Raw genomic sequence first — 16300 nt, forward strand, 5'->3', positions numbered from 1 at the left:
AAGTGCACTTAGGTACCTAGGACACAAGCCTTTCTATGGGTTCAGCCTTCAACCTTGGTTGGGGGGGGTGCCCATTGCTCCATGCCCCACTGTCCTGGACAGCCTTTTCTGTGTCCTCCTTCCTCCTGTAGCCTTTTTGTGTACTAAACTGGGTTACCATGTTGCTCTAGGCAGCCTGTTTTTGCCTATTTCCTCCTGGAAACTGGCCTACTTTGAGCTTGGCCTTGCTGATAGTACACATCTGATTCACCCTTGGGAATACCAGGGACTGCCAACCACTAGGCTGCTCGCTCCCCTGCTCCCTCACCTTCTGCAAATGTGTCTCCTTTTTGGCTTCCACATTCATATCCTCCCCATTGAGTGGCACATCCTGCCACGTGCACTTATCCTGACAGCAAATCACAAAGGGCTGAGAGTGGGGGCGCCCTGCCTCCAGATTAGGCAATGCAAGGAAACACAGAGAGAGCCAGCTCCAGGATGAGAGAAGGCTGCACAGTGGGTGGAGTGCACCACCTCAGAATAGAACACACCACAGCCCAGGCCAGCCAGGCCTGGGTTTCTCATTCTCGTGACCAGCAAACCCAAGACCCAGGGTATTTTCTAGGGACAGGTGACAAAGACACCACTCAGATTTCAGAAGGGTGTCTTGGGGCAGGGACTAGTCCAAACAGGGTCTCTGGAGCCCCACCCCCGATGGGTGAACCTTTGAACTTAAGCCCCACCCCTGATGGGTGAACTGTTGAACTAAGGCCCTCAGCTTTCTAGTGAGGAAACAGGTGACTTTGTGACCTGCTTTGTGGAAGGCAGATAAGCCATTCTCTTCCCCACCCTCCCAACTGGTATTTGCAGCAAACACTCTAAGAACCCTTGGGGGGGACAACCCATTAGGTAGGTAAGTAGATTCTATAACTTGAGATATCTTTTGGCTTTTGCTTTTATCTTTAACCTCCATTTATGGAATGAGGCTTCCACAGATAATTGGGGTTTTCTCACTAGGGAAGATGCAGTCAGGGTACCACCAGGATTTATGGGGGACAGCCCCTGGTTTCCTCTAGCTGCTCTCTTATTGCACAGGGATTCTGAGCATGAAGGGAATGGAGAGGAGGGAACCAGTGCCCTGGAGGGGATGGTCCAAGATCCTAAGTTCCCCCCATTTTCCTGTAGCTCCTCTATAAGGGTCATCTTGTCCTTTTTGTAAACTTACCATAAAAATAACCTTGGGGGACAATGGTTAGTAGTTGTCCTCTCTATCAAGCCCCTTGACCAACAAGAATGGGATTCCCATATCCATCTTAGGTGGCATCTATAAGTTTCTATGATTTAGGGGAGTGGAAAATAAAGGCAGGTATCCTTGGAGCATACAGGGCATTTCTGTAGACAGGTTCCATCAATGGCAGAGGTATAGTCTAGCCTCACTTCCAGATGTGATCTTGGGCAGAAGAGGGCAGGCGGCAAGAGTCTGGCTCCCAACTTCCTGCAAGGAGAATGCCCTAGCTCATTCACAAATGACTGCAGCTGTGCACAAAAGTGTACATAAAAGTGGCCTCACGGGTACCTTCACAGCCTCATCAGGTGAAGGTGGAGAAACTGAGTCATTATCACCTACTGGGTGGCATTCTTTCATTATCCAAGACCACAGCCCTCCAGGGAAGGGTAGCACAGTTTAACCGCTTACTTCTAGACCTCCCTTAAATAGCAACCACATTTAAAATCCAAACTGTGTATTATTAAAAAAAAAATTCATTGCTTGATTGTAGTTGATCTTTCTGAAGAGGCCAGGAATTACCATTTAATATGAAATGATACATAATTAATGCCTGGAGACGAAGGGGCCACCATTTAAGTGCTGGAGCGATGTGCACATGTGCAGGGTTTTGGCATCTGCCCACTGCCCCCCTAACCCCCTTCCATCATGACGACTTCTTTTCCAGCTGTGCCCAAAGCGGGAACACACGTCGCAACAGCCACCAGCGGAAGATCAACCAGCAGGAAGAGAGCTGCCAGAACCTGACAGACTTCACCCCTGCCCGGGTGCCCAGCAGTCTGGACATTTTCACGGCCTATAATGAGACCCTGCAGTGCTCCCATGAGTGTGTGCGGGCATCGGTGCCCGTGTATACGGATGAGACGCTGCACTCCACGGGGGAGTACAAATCCACCTTTAACGGGAACAGGTAAGCAGGCAGGGACAAAGGATACACTCAGCCTCTGCTGGCTGGCTCAGCACTACCCCAGGGATCTCCTGTCCATGTGATGTCTCCCCAAGAGGGTCCCCGGGAAGATGAATGATGAGGAGACAGAAGAGAAATAGTGTAAGGACCAGGAGGTGGCACAGACATTACAGTGCACAAGAGCCCAGGTTCAAGCCCTAGGTCCCCACCTGCAAGGGAAAAGCTTTGTGAGTGATGAATCAGGGCTGCAGGTGTCACTCTCCCCTCCCCTCTCAATTTCTCTCTGTCCTATCCCAATAAAAAAATAAATAATAAGATTTAAGAGTAGGGGTGGGGGCCAGGGCACTGGTCACCAGGTTAAGTGCACATAGTACTAAGCATAAGGACCCACACAAGGATCCCAGTTTGAATCCCTGGCTCCCCACCTGCTGGGGGGGTGTCTCTTCACAAGCAGTCAAGCAGGTCTGCAGGTGTCTGTCTTTCTCTCCCCCTCTCTACCTTCCCCTCCCCTTTGAATTTGTCTCTGTCCTATCTGAAAAAATGGTAATAGGAGCACAGGAGCAGTGAAGTCATACTGCAACCACCTAGCCCCAGAGATAATCCTAGTGGTGAGACACACACACACACACACACACGCACAGAGAGAGAAAGAGAGAGAGAGAGAGAGCACAGGCACTAGACAGAGGAGACAGTAGTGGAGCTCACTTCTGGAGCCTGTGTCTGCACAGTGGCCCCATTCCAGGCTGCATGGGCCTCTGTGTCTCAAATGCATTTCCAGCTTTGCAGCCCTTTATGATTCTCCACTGAGCATATCAGTCTTTCTTGGATCAGTATCTCTCTTCCCCCATCAGTAAAATATAGCAGCGAATTTGGGAAAAAAAAATACCAGCCATGTTCTGAGTTACTAATGATCCTTTTTTATTAATCATGTGTAATCCCTCAAAAAAGACATGCCCATGAAACCAGCCCTGGAAATATGTAAGAAATTCTTGAGTCAACTGTTGGAGGTTTATTTGGATTAAAGCATCAATAAGCTATTTTTTAAGTAAGCATGCACTCGTGCATCATTAAACAGAAAAAAAATAATAAGGAAGAGAAAGAAAAAGGAAGAGTAAGAAATTCTGGGTCTGGGTGTAACAAAACAGCCTACTTGAACAGTGACATGTTTTGTTGTGTGCATGATTCAGGTTCAAGACTGGCTTCTGTTGCTTTAAAGGAAAAAAAAAAAAGAAAGAAATTTAGGGCTGTCAAATAGCTCACATAGAGCCTTGTGAGTGACCCAGGTTTTAGCCCAGTCCCCACTGCATTGAGGGAACATTTCGTTCCTCTGTTTTTCTGTCTCACTCTTTCTACCTGAAAGAGTTGGTCCAAAGCAGTAAGGCCCTGGAGAGGAAGAAAAGGAAGGAAGGGGAAGTTGGGCAGTTCAATGGGTTAAGTACACACGGCCCGAAGCACAAGGTCTGGCAGAAGAATCCTGGTTTGAGCCCCCAACTCCCCACCTGCAGGGGAGTTGCTTCACAGGTGGTGAAGCAGGTCTGCAGGTGTCTATCTTTCTCTCCCCTCTTCGTCTTCCCCTCCTCTCTCCATTTCTCTCTGTCCTGTCTAACAACATTCACATCAATAACAACAACAATAATAACTACAACAACAATAAAAAAAACAAGGGCAACAAAAGGGAAAAATAGATATTTAAAAAGACAAAAAAAAAAAGAAAGAAATGAAAGGAAGTTTCCTATAATGTAAATCTTTTAAGAGGACGAACAGCATTGTGAGCTGACTCAAAGGACTTCCTGCAGGCTACAGGGGACTAAGGATTAGGGACAATGCCCACATGTGCTGTAAGAGGACTCTCCCAATACCCAGAATTGGGAGATACAGGAGGCATTTCACAGAGTTCAACTTCATACTCACTCCTGTCTGGTTGGCTGGTCTGTTGAAGGCAGGGTGACATTTCCAGGCTAGGAGGGCTACAGCAGCCAGTGCTGGTGCTCTCATCAATGTGCCTTTTGCCTGGATGTGAGGCCAGTGGGCATTCTTTGAATACCTTCTTGTTGTCTCCATGTTGGACCCTTTCCAACAGAGAAGAATGGAGAAAGGCATCAGAATTGTACTCCTGAGCTATTTTGATTTCCTTAACATTTGGGGAGCTCTCTGGCTGTATCCCAGTCTTCCAGGATGCCAGCTTCACAGTTAGGAAAGAATTTCATTGAAAGTATGTAAATTGGCTTTTCAGCCTTGGGGTAAAGGAAGAGAGGGGACCATAAGCTGACCATTGCCTCAAAACATAGGAGCTTTTCAGAAGTCAGGCCCTGTACTCTCTATAATGTTCAGTCAAGTGGGCAGGATGCCCCCAAGAACTGGAATTCTGTGATTGTCTTGCAAATCTAAAACCTAAGCTCTAGGGCCAGTGAAAAACCTTACTTGGATAGTGCCCTGCTTTTGCTATGTGTATGACCCAGGTTTGAGTCTGAAGTCTACCACATTGAAGGAAGCTTTAGTGTGTCATGGTCTTTCACTACTCTCTCCTCTTCTATCTTTCCAAAAGGAAAAGAAAAAAAGAAAAAAAAAAAGGAAGAAAAGGAGAGAGAGCAACAACAAAAAAATTATTTAAACTCTAGAGGAGCCACAACAATATGGGATCACCAACCCTCAACTCTTATACCCCTCACTCTTCTTATGCACATGCCCTTGGAGTCTGTGCCCACCCCTATTCCCTGTAACCAGACTGCCTAGGCATCACCAGGCAGCTTCAAGGAGGAGGGTCCCTTCCTGTTGAGGCCAGTCAGTCCAAACAGAACTGGGTCCAGCCTTCCAGTGTTTTTTTTTGTGGCTCAGGAAGCCAGTGTTCCTCAACAGACCTGAGCCACCAGAGTGCAGGGTGTTGGGTCCCAGCATGCCAAAGCCCCCTTTTCTGCTCTCACAGGCCTACTTCTTCTGATCGGCATCTTATTCCCGTGGCCTTTGTATCTGAGAAATGGTTTGAAATCTCCTGCTGACTGGCTGAAGTCTTTTTTACCTCCTGGGGGTAGGGCAGACGCCATGTGTCTATTTTATGGTAAGTGCCTCTTTGTGGTCCTCTTGCCTAGCTTTCCCCTTCCATGTGTCCACTGTGGGGTAGAAGGTTGACCTTGTTCACATGGTGGGGAATTCCTGTGCCTCCCCTTCCTGAACAGGTTGGGGTGAATTGTAGGACTCCCTGTTGCACTTACAGAAATGTGCCCTCTTCCCATGGATACTCAGTGCCAGTAGACATGAACCCTGACTCTGTCACATCAGTACAACCCCAAGGAAGGTCACCAGAATCAGGCCCATGGAGGCAGGCAAAAACCATTTCTGAAAAGAGCTGTAATTCCACTTCTGAACCTCTGCTCTGGACAGGAAGTCAAGGTTGCCCCATGGACAGGTATCACGCCTCCATCACCTGTCCTGACATTGAGGGCAGGGTGTGTAGTGGAATGAAAATACTATTTTGAAATACAAAAATAAGAGATAAGGACACCGATGATAAAGAAAGAAAGTGAAGAGTTGAGGCATCTACTAATTTGAAGCCAGGGACCGGCACCAAAACAGGATGAATTTTCCATGCTCTGCTGGATAGGAACATTCAGTTTGCTTCCAGTGATATAAACTTTAATGCTATCGTTAAATTGCTTCCTTCTGTACTGTCCCTCCTGTGCACACTGGCGGCTGAGGGGGAAGAGCATTTGCCCCCCATGACTGCACATTCTGTATGCAGCCCAAGGCTTGGGTTTTGTTTTGTTGGGGTTTTTAATTTATTTTTCTTCCTGATGCTAGGCTTTCTAAGGATGCACATTTTGCCCATCCATAGAGAGCATTTCTTCCCCCGACTGCCCTTCTAAAGATGATACAGAGCCCTTCCATGAGCAGGGAACCAATTGCTAGGATGAGATACTGATATTTGAAAACTATTTCCTTGTCCTCTGCCAGTATGAGGCACTGGATGGAGATGCCATTGTCAGAGAGAGGCACAGAGTTAGGGCAGGATATGTTTGCTCCCCTCACAGACCTGACCAGTGGGGACCAGAGGAACAGGCTGCTTTCAGGAGTAGTAAGAAATTGGCCCATTTCTAATCTCATCCCTAATGAATCAAACACTTGCTCCAGATCAGATCTTCAGCTTTTGCTTCCTATCCCAAAGCCAAAAATGACTCGTTTGGTGCCATGTTCAGCCAACAGGAAAAAAATAATAGTAAAATGATCAGATTAAAAGGGAAATTGAGCCCTTGGGGGAAAAAGTTTTTTGTGTGGGCAGATAGGCAAGATGTTGTCTGTCCTTGACTGTATTAGGGTCTGAGGCTCTGGCCAGGGACCCTGTATCCTGGGCCATGCAGCTGTGTGCTTTTCTCTGCCTCCTTGAGACTTGCCTCAAAGGCCTTGGATGGAGCTCTTTTGGGGTATCCACCCATACTAGAGGCAAGGAGCTTGCTGTTTAGCAATAGTCCCAATTGTTGGGGAAGCCCAGATAATGTCTCTGTTAGGATCTTAAAAAATACACAGAAACTTAAGACCTGGAACATCCTGGTCTGTACAGGACTCTGAGAAATAGGGGTTCATAAATCTGGACACAGAAACACTTTGTGAACCAGGGAGGCTCCATAAAAATGATCCCTTGTGAACATTCACGTGGAGTACCTCAGAGCATTCATTCGGTCTTCCTGTAATCTCATCTTTTGGAGGGGGCAAGCTTAGGTATAAGGCTATTCATGGAACAGTGTGGTTGGTGGTGGTGAGGCCCGATCACACCCTGAACACTGATTCCAGGGCATCAAGGGATCTGCTTCCCACTTGCCAACTCCCACTAGGATGCTATTTGAGGACCACCCCCCTTTTTTATTTGTGATTAATAATAGTTTACAAAAATGTAGCATAAGTAAATATAACATAGTTCCACACCACATCCACAACCCAAGTTCTGTGTCCCCACTCTCCCACCTCACACAGATAACCACCATAGTCCTCACAAGTTTTAGAAGCAGTTTGCTTACTTCTGTTGTTGTTTTGTTTTGTAAGCTTGTATGTATCAGTTCTCTAGATTCACATATGTGTAAAACACTCAGGTAGTTGTCTTTCATCTCTTTACTTATTTCACTAAGCATCATCACATCTATTTCCATCCATTTTGTTCCAAAGAACACATTATCACATTTTTTATTCAGAGTACTATTCCATGGAATATATATCCTATAAGTTCTTTAGCCAGTCATCTGGCAATGGGCATTTAGGCTGCTTCCACTTTTGGTTTATCATGAATAATGTAGCTATGTATATAGGGGTGCATATGGAAGACCACTCCATTTAATAGGAGGAAAGACCAATATGTCCAAGGAGCTTGGCCCTCCCTGTGGATCCCAACCTGTCTTTCAGACTGGTTCTCACACCACCAGGGTTTGCTCCAAGACCATCACACTCAGCCATCAGGCCCAGGAACACAAAGAATTGAACCATTTAGTTGTTTCCTTTCCCCCCTCACACACATACACACTGGAGGAGAGGGGCTGCACAAACAGCCTCCTTAGTCCTTGATAAATCCTTACAGATCCTGTTGTAGGGCACTGGACAGCCCGTTCATCACTCACAGGGAGGAAAGCATTTAGATACTTAGAAGCAGATTCCTTCAATTAATGCCCAGACATGAGCATCTAACAGAGAGGCTAGGAAACGCTCTCAGATTTACCGGGGTACTTATTGTCCCTTAAATAAATAGCAATTAATACTAAAACATTTAATTAAGGTTTAAGAGCTGGCAGAGATATTTATCTCTCATAGCTGTTAGGCTTCTCCAAATGCATTTTTAACGATGATATAGTATAGGAGCATGTTGCCACATCAGCTCATCTTCTCATGCTAAACCATAGGCATGTTGGGGACATGACCAGGTCTGCTTCCTTGCAGCCAGGGTGGGGGTGATGTCCAGAAAATTAGACACAGGTACCCCAACCTGGGCAGACCCTTATCCAGTTTCCCTAGATTCAGCCTCCACCATGGATTCCAGTTGATTCTCAATTCTCACCACCTCACACTGGACCCCCTTGTTGGGAGGCAAGAAGAAATGCAACAGGTTTTTTTCTGCTCTCAGGGAATGAAGCCTAGCATGGATCTGTCACAGGTTCTTGAACTAATTTTCTGATTTTTTTTCTGGAACTAGTCAACTTCAGAAAACCTCATTAGTGTTCAGATCTTCCCATTTCCCTAGACCACTTCTTTCCAATCAGAGCTTGAAAAGTAATAAAACCTCTTGAAACCAAAGCAAGTGAGAAATAAATCATGTATTTTCAAAAACAAAAAACAAAAACAACACTGAAAACAAGACTGATGAAAAAGAAAATAAAAGAGGAAGTGCACCTGAGTCATCCATACTTTGTACTAAAAAAAAAAAAATACATAAACAGAATATCCAGCTTTTGTCATTCAAAGAAAAGTTGTTTTTTTTTTTCAAAGCAGCATCCAGGCCCTTAGGAAAGGGTTCTCTCTGAGCAGAGAAGCAGCACCAAAGAGGATCTGATAGAAAAGTGGCTTTCAGGCTAGTGGGGAATTAAGCTGTGACTCTCTCAGCCCAGGGCTGTCTGTGGTGTGCTTGTTGTCTTTGTTTTGCAAAAGCAGCTGCTGCTCATAAAAGCAGGCCTGGCAGTGTGGTCCATAGCTGTGGGACCAGGGAATCAGTCTCCCCTTGTAGGCAGCAGAGGGCACTAGTTTCTCCAAAGTCAGAATTAAGCCCAGATCTGGACCTCTCAGCTCCCTTAGCAGCAGCACCAGGCTCACTTTACCTCTCTTCCCTGACATGTGAAACTGCAGCCCTCTAAGGCCCCTCAAGGTTGGCTGCCAGAGGAAAGGCCCCTGTGCCTTTTCCCCTGATTTCATTGCAGACAGCCTAGAAGGGGCCCTGAGAAGACTCAGTTACTGCCTGATGGGAAGGTGCCACCTTTGAAAATATATACATTTATTTATTTATTTATTTATTTATTTATTTATTTATTTATTCATTTCATTTATTTATTTGTTAGATACAGACAGAAATAAATAGTGAAGGGGGACATAGAGCAGGAGAAAGAGAGATACCGGTAGCACTGCTTTGCCACTCATGAAGCCTACCACCCTGCAGGTGGGGGCCAGGGGTTTCAACCCAGGTCCTTATGCATTATAACATATGCTGTCCTGCACCTTGATGCCACCTTTGTATAGAGTTCCCATCAGGGTTCCTACCACCTGCAGGGTGCCAGTGCTTCCCCTCATGGTGTCCTTTTAGGGTACACAGCTGAGGCTCCTCTTCCTCTCTTTCTTTCATTGTGCCACTCTGGGTGTAGACAGACACTCATAGGCAAGCAAGAGGCTCCACCTCAAGTGGCCCAACTCCCCTGCTGCTGCTCTACATAACTCCTCCTTTTAGCAGCACTCCGCAGGCAGCAGCAAGGGTCAGTCCAGACCATATGTATGGGAGCCAGGATCAAGGCTGCTATAGATACCTCTTCTCTGAGTGCATCTAGCGGTGACGTCCACTCTGGGGGTTCAGACTCAGATCAGAGCTCTGTAATGCCTAAGATGGCATGTCACATACATACACATCTAGGGGAAATCCATTGCCAGTCACCCAATACCCAATAAATCATAGACCAGCGAGCTCCAAAGGGTATGACATAGACAAGAGCTCTCTGATGGATTATGAAGAGACAACTGCTTAAACCAGAGATGGCCCTAGGGCACCAGAATTGAGTGACTATCATCCAAACCAAATTTTTAATATCCCCATATTATTTTATATATATGTATTTTAAAAAAATATTTAGTAAGGTATTCATACAACAAAAATGACCATCTGGCCCAGTTTTTTTCAGTAGCAGTAAGCACATTGTCATTGCTGTGTGTCCATCACCACCCTGCCCTCAAGCATATTCTAGTGCTGTGGTGTTTCTTCCTTTTCCTGTGTGTCTCTTAATCTGAATGAAAAAATCAGCCCAGGAGCAGTGAGATTGCACATGTGCAAGGACCCCATCAAACAAAAGCAGAAATGAGGATAGGCAAAGGGAAAAAAAAATGTCTCACTATATCTCCATCTCTTCATCTTAGAAATGTGGAGGGGGCTTGGACAGGCCACAGTGGGAGTAAAGAAAACATTGACAACCCAGCACCTCTCTGGTTGATTGACATATCCCCTCTCTTTGCACAAGTGGCATGCCTATCCACAGCTGAGTGGGTATAATGCCAAGAGGTCCAGCTAATATGAGGAGGAGAGAGATCTGAAGCAGAGAGGGAGCACCCCCACTCCAGAAGGACTAGAACAAGGAGGCTGAGGTCCCAGCTAAGGGGAAGAAGGCACCACACTGTCTGGGGCAACAGGAGACTCAGTCTCCAGAGGGGAGAGTCTTCACCTTCACACTGGTACCACTGGAGCCCACCTCACCCCCCAACTGGTATCTCTGCAGTAATAGTACAAAAATATGTCCCTTTACACTGTTTTAGGGTTGTTACAGTTGTGGGGTGCTGGAGGAGTTTGGACAGTGCCCCTTCTTAGATGGGGTTAATACTGTGAACTGAAACCCCCCCAACCCCTGTGAGCTGTTAGCATTCCCACTTACTGACCAACCTTCTGGGGTTTGTCACCAGAACAAGAAGATCTTAATTGTCCCATTTTCTGAAGTGTGTACCCAGGTCTGGGTAAGAAATATGTTGAGCTGTCCTGGACTCTGGGAAGATCTGAGGAGTGATCATTCTGACACAGACTGTTCATCTCTTCCATGTCCCAGCTTCCTGCTCAGCAGGGCATTGATGAACCCCAGGGAAATGAGCAGGTGACATCGTACTTTCTGAGTGCAGGAGCGGACATGAATTATACAGAGGACCAACCCTTCAGCCCCTCTTGGAAAGCCCAGCACCCACTGATAGAGCAGGAACTGGCTCTAGTTAACTCCCTGTCCCATCTTCAAGTCAGGGATTCTCAGCCAGGGCACCAGTGTTTGGTGCACAGTTCTGATAGATACTCTCCACATCTGAAGAGATTTGGGCACTTGTTAACCAAGGAACAGAGTATTTGGGGCTTGGCTGAAGAGGCTCAGATAGACTGTGTGGATTCATCTGATCCTTGATCTGCTGCCATTTAATTTCTTCTTGTTTTCTTTCCACACAGGATTCCGTTGGTGAACCTGTAAAAAAATTAAATTTAAAAACCCACAAAACCTAAAACTAAACTATCTGAAGGGGAGGGTCCCTGCATCTACCACCTATGTTTTGTTGGTGGGGAACTCAAGAGAGCAGAACGCTGTAGGCCAAATCTATTTTTATAAAAATACTCACGCCTATAGGGGACTGCCTTCTCCCCAAGTTTTCTTTGGAGAACAGCATGAAGACATGCGGGAAAGGAACTGAAGTCAGAGAGGCAAGGAGACAAGCCTGGGATCTATACCCTGATCCTGAACCTGTGCCAATAATGCCATTATGTGCCATGTACTGCCTGAAAGACTTGGTGGTGAAGCTGGAGCCAAGAGGACAGCGAGTAGAAATCTCACAGAAAACAGGGGTGGGAATCTCTGCCAACAGAGAAGCTATTTCTGGTTAGTATATATATATATATACATATATATATATGTATATATATATGTATATATATATATGTATATATATATAAATACACACAGAGAAATGCACACACACACACACTTTTTGTACTGTAGCAATTTTTGAAGACCTTCAATGTTCCTTTTTTAAAAAATGTGTTATCCATTACAAGATCTGATTTATTTAACATGCTTAGTATGAACAGAATAAACTGGTGTTTTCTACTTTGGCAACTTGCGCACACATGCACACATGGGCACACACACGTGTATACATACACACATGCACATAGAGATGCATATATGGGAGTCACAGTCCCACCAGCGAGCAAATTCTCTCTGGTGAACTGGTGTTCCATTTCCATCCATCCTGGGGGATAACCTCGACACACACAAAGAGTCCCTCAAGTGACACACCCTGCATTTGCTAGATATTTGGTGAGTGGAACCAGATGTGCAATTGATCCTCTTGGGCCAGAATGCAGAATGCCATGGTTTTTTATACATACATATAAATATATGCATATATATACATATACATAGATACTCTCTGTTTTCATTTACTTGTCTGATGAAGCTACCTAACAGCCACGGGCATATTTATGGAGCTGGCTGCTTGTCACTGGGCCTGAGATTGGGTGGGTGGTGGAGTCCTGGCCATCTTTGTGTTATACAAACATAGACCGAATTAAAGAAATTTCCAATCTCAAAACTCCAAGGTATATATCCTTCCAATATATGCGCGTACGTCGGAGCAGACCTCAGAAGATTTTGTTGGAAGATGGGAGCCGATTCCACGTGAAAGGCCCACACAGCTCCCCCTTGGGCTGTGGCTGGTATCCACTGCACTCCCTTTTCTTATGCAGGTATACTTGCAGCAGGGGTGGCTGCTCTTTCTTGAGCTGTGGGGGGCTGACTGAATCTCCATGGAGATGGCGGCAGGGGTACTGTCTAGTGTGGGCTTCTATGGGCCAACATTGGTTTTGCCACCAAGAATCCCCCTGTGGGTTTCCTGATGTAAACAAGGGCTGCAGACTATATACAGCCTTGGTGCAGACTCCCAACCACACCCTTTTATTAAAAGTTCAGCTTTGTCTCTTTTTCAAAAAGTGACAGAGGTTCCTGTAGCTTCTTTGTGCTCTTGGGACCAAGGGGATCCCTCTGAGGGCCTCCCACTCTTTCCTACTTGGCAGGTCATGTCTTTTTCTCCTCTCTCCAGAAGGTGGCCTGTCTCCAAAGACATCTCTTGTGAGCCTGTGCACTGCTTGTATTTTACCAATAGGCATGTGAACCAAGAGCAGGTTAAGAAGCAAGGCTAAAGGGATAGCTAAGCTTGCCCACTTACTGGCCTAGTGGTGACCTTGTGATTGCTTCATTGGACTTAGCCTTCCTTGGAAACACCTAGAAACAGGCTTGGAAAGGTTCCTCTCATAATTATGATTTAAGTGGGTACAAAATGAGACCAGGGGAAGGAACCCCTGTGTTTGTTAGGCACCAGCACTAAGTCTAATATTTTTAGCCGTGATCACAAAGCAAGAAACTTGAGGTTCTTGGTTTTAATTTGGGTTTTACCATTTGTGCCCTAAAGCTTGGGCATGTCTGAAAACATGGGAAGCATCTGCCATCCATGTTCCTTCATCTTGAGATCCTGAGACTCACCCAGGTAGCACCTGGTCAACACTTCTCTTTGTCCTCACATGATTCATCTAGATCATTATCCTGCTGGCAGCTGCGATAGGCCATCTGACCCTGCTGGCACAACTGTGTTAATGCTACTCTACCCAGGCTGATAGAAGCTGCTCTGTGACCTAGAGCTCCAGAGAGAGTTTAAGCCAGCACACCCTCTTTCTAAATTTATTTAACTTTAAAGATTTTTATTTACTTATTAGAGAGTGGAGGGGAAGGAGAGACAGAAATAGTGCATCACTCAGGTACATTGTGCTGCCAGGGATTGAACTGGGGACATCATGCCTGAGAGTCTATCACTTCATCCACTCAGATACCTCCCAAGTCACTGAGAATTTTTTTTGATTGGAAGGCCCACTTATTTGTTGTTCTTGTCAGTAGGACTTCACTGCTCTGGGTTGATTTTCTCAGAGTCAGAGACAAAGAGATACTCCTGCAACCCAGCAATAGTACTGCCTCCATTTTCACACCACCTCCTACGTTGTGTCAAGGGCTCTCAAACCCAGGTCACATGAAGAAGCAGGTAACTTCCCAGGTGAGCTATCCTGCCAACTTGAGGGCTCTTTTTTTTTTTTTAAGCAAAGAGTGGAATCCGAGATTCCTGACCTTGATTCAGATTCTGTTCATCACCTCCAAGGACAATTCAGACCCTTCCCTGCAGTGGCTCCACTCAGCATACCTGAACATTTTTCAGAGCATCTTAAAATGCTAAACCATGCAGGAAGCAGAAAATAATAAAGCCTCACAAGCACTTATGATACACTCACATTTACACATGAATGAACACACACATACACACACACACACACACCTGCACCTTCCCCTCCAGGAAACCTCATTCTGTACTGACATCTGTCAAAACAAATCCACTTTGGGGAAAAACTACCACTGACTATGAAGGAGAGAGTCTGTGTGGAGTTGCTTGATTTGATTTGACTTTCTAACATTTAACCAGAAACCTCTGCACAGAGGATAAATGCATGTGAGCAGTCTTCTGGCAGTCATCCCTACCCAAGGTGAAGCCTGTGAAGCCAGAGGACAGGGTACTTTTGAATCAGGCCCAAATAATGGTCATATCCCTGTCCTTCAGCAGCCTTGGAGTCAATGTTTTCTGGATTTCGGATTTCAAGGTTAATCAACAACCCACATGCTCCATTAGAGTTTGAATGAGGAGACAGCATAATGGTTCTGCTAAAAGACATCCATGTCTGAGGCTCTGAGGTCTCAGGTTCAATCCCCAGCACCACCATAAGTCATAGCTGAGCAGTGCTCTGGTCTCAGGCTGTGTGTGTGTGTGTGTGTGTGTGTGTGTGTGTGTGTGTGTGTGTGTGTGTGTGTGTGTTTGTGTGTGTGTATCTTTCATTAAAAGAAAAATATTTTTTAAATAAAGAATGTGATATAATTCCAACCCCTGATTTTTTTTCCCTCCAGGGTTATTGTTTGGCTCAGTGCCTGCACCATGAATCCACTGCTCCTGGAGGCCATTTTTCCCCCTTTTGTTGCCCTTGTTGTTGTAGCCTCCTTGTGGTTATTATTATTGCCACTGTTGATGTTGTTCCTTGTTGGATAGGACAGAGAGAAATGGAGAGAGATGGGAAGACAGAGAGGGGAAGAGAAAGATAGACACCTGCAGACCTGCTTCACCGCCTGTGAAGCGACTCCCCTGCAGGGAGCCTGGGGCTCAAACAGGGATCCTTACACCGGTCCTTGCGCTTTGCGCCACATGCACTTAACCCACTGCGCTACCACCCAACGCCCCTGATTTTTTAATTAATTAATTAATTAAACAAAGGAGACATTAACGAAACCATAGGATAGGAGGGGTACAACTACACACAATTCCCACCGCCAGATCTCTATATCCCATCCCCTCCCCTGATAGCTTTTCTATTCTTTGTCCCTCTGGGAGTATGGACCCAAGGTCACTCTGGGTTGCAGAAGGTGGAAGGAATGGCTTCTGTAACTGCTGCCCCACTGAACATGGGGATTGACTGGTGGGTCCATACTCCCAGTCTGCCTCTCTCTTTCCCTAGTAGGGTGGGTCTCTGGGGAAGCGGAGCTCCAGGACACATTGGTGGGGTCTTCAGTCCCGGGAAGTCTGGTCGGCATCATGCTGGCATCTGGAATCTGGTGGCTGAAAAGAGAGTTAACATAAAAAGCCAAACAAATTTTTGAAACATTATGGACCTAAAGGCTGGAATAGTGCAGATGAAGTGGGGGCGGGGATACTCACTGCAGACTATTGTGTACTTCTGCTTTCAGGTATATATTTTGGCCTAGTTTATGGATATGTGTGAACACATGCTCTATCTCAGGGGACCTGGTCTATATCTAGGATTTGGGACTTTGTTAGAAAGTGAACCACCTGGAATGGAATTAGAGAATACTATGAAAGGAAATGTCTCACCTGAGTAATGAAGCTGAAGTGTTGTCATTCCACACCTGAAGTCTCTGGACACAGTCTGAAGTGAAGCATGTTGAGGTGGCACTCCTTCTTTGATTAGGTTGTGATCGGCAGATGAAATATTATTTGATATGAATTGAGAGAAGCATGCAGGAAAATGGGCCCCACTCTCAGGTTCCAGGACTGGGGGAAATATAGGTTCTATCGTGGAAATGTGATGTTCGTGCTCTCTTAGGGTTCAAGAAGACAATGGATAGTTACTGTTATCATCACATTATTTGGTAATTGGGTTAACTCTGAAAAGTCCCTTTGTTAGGATTTGCTGTATAATACCCAACATCTTTTATGTAGCTGTGCCACAGGTTGCTTCTGTTCTCCCTGGTCTAGGCTTTTGAGAGAGTCAACATATCAAAGACTTAGCCTATGTATTAAAAAGACTCAGTCTGTGCTTTAAAAAGTTCGAGACATACAAT

At 45.7% G+C, this 16300-nt stretch overlaps 1 protein-coding gene across 2 annotated transcripts in view; it reads left to right on the forward strand.

The window, feature by feature from the left end:
- Window positions 1-11371, forward strand: part of AJAP1 (adherens junctions associated protein 1) — a 126870-nt gene extending 115499 nt beyond the window's left edge. Inside the window, exons 4-6 of one of the 2 annotated variants that reach the window (XM_007527244.3) lie at window positions 1932-2174; window positions 5095-5226; window positions 11311-11371. In XM_007527244.3, the coding sequence (XP_007527306.2) occupies window positions 1932-2174; window positions 5095-5167 (316 nt within the window). In that variant the 3' untranslated portion in view covers window positions 5168-5226; window positions 11311-11371. The remainder of the gene's footprint in view (window positions 1-1931; window positions 2175-5094; window positions 5227-11310) is intronic. The other variant, XM_060201316.1, reaches the window with a different exon arrangement.
- Window positions 11372-16300: the final 4929 nt, after the last annotated feature.

The sequence above is a fragment of the Erinaceus europaeus genome, chromosome 11 (genome assembly GCF_950295315.1).
Source record: "Erinaceus europaeus chromosome 11, mEriEur2.1, whole genome shotgun sequence".
NCBI classification, from domain to species: Eukaryota; Metazoa; Chordata; class Mammalia; order Eulipotyphla; family Erinaceidae; genus Erinaceus; species Erinaceus europaeus.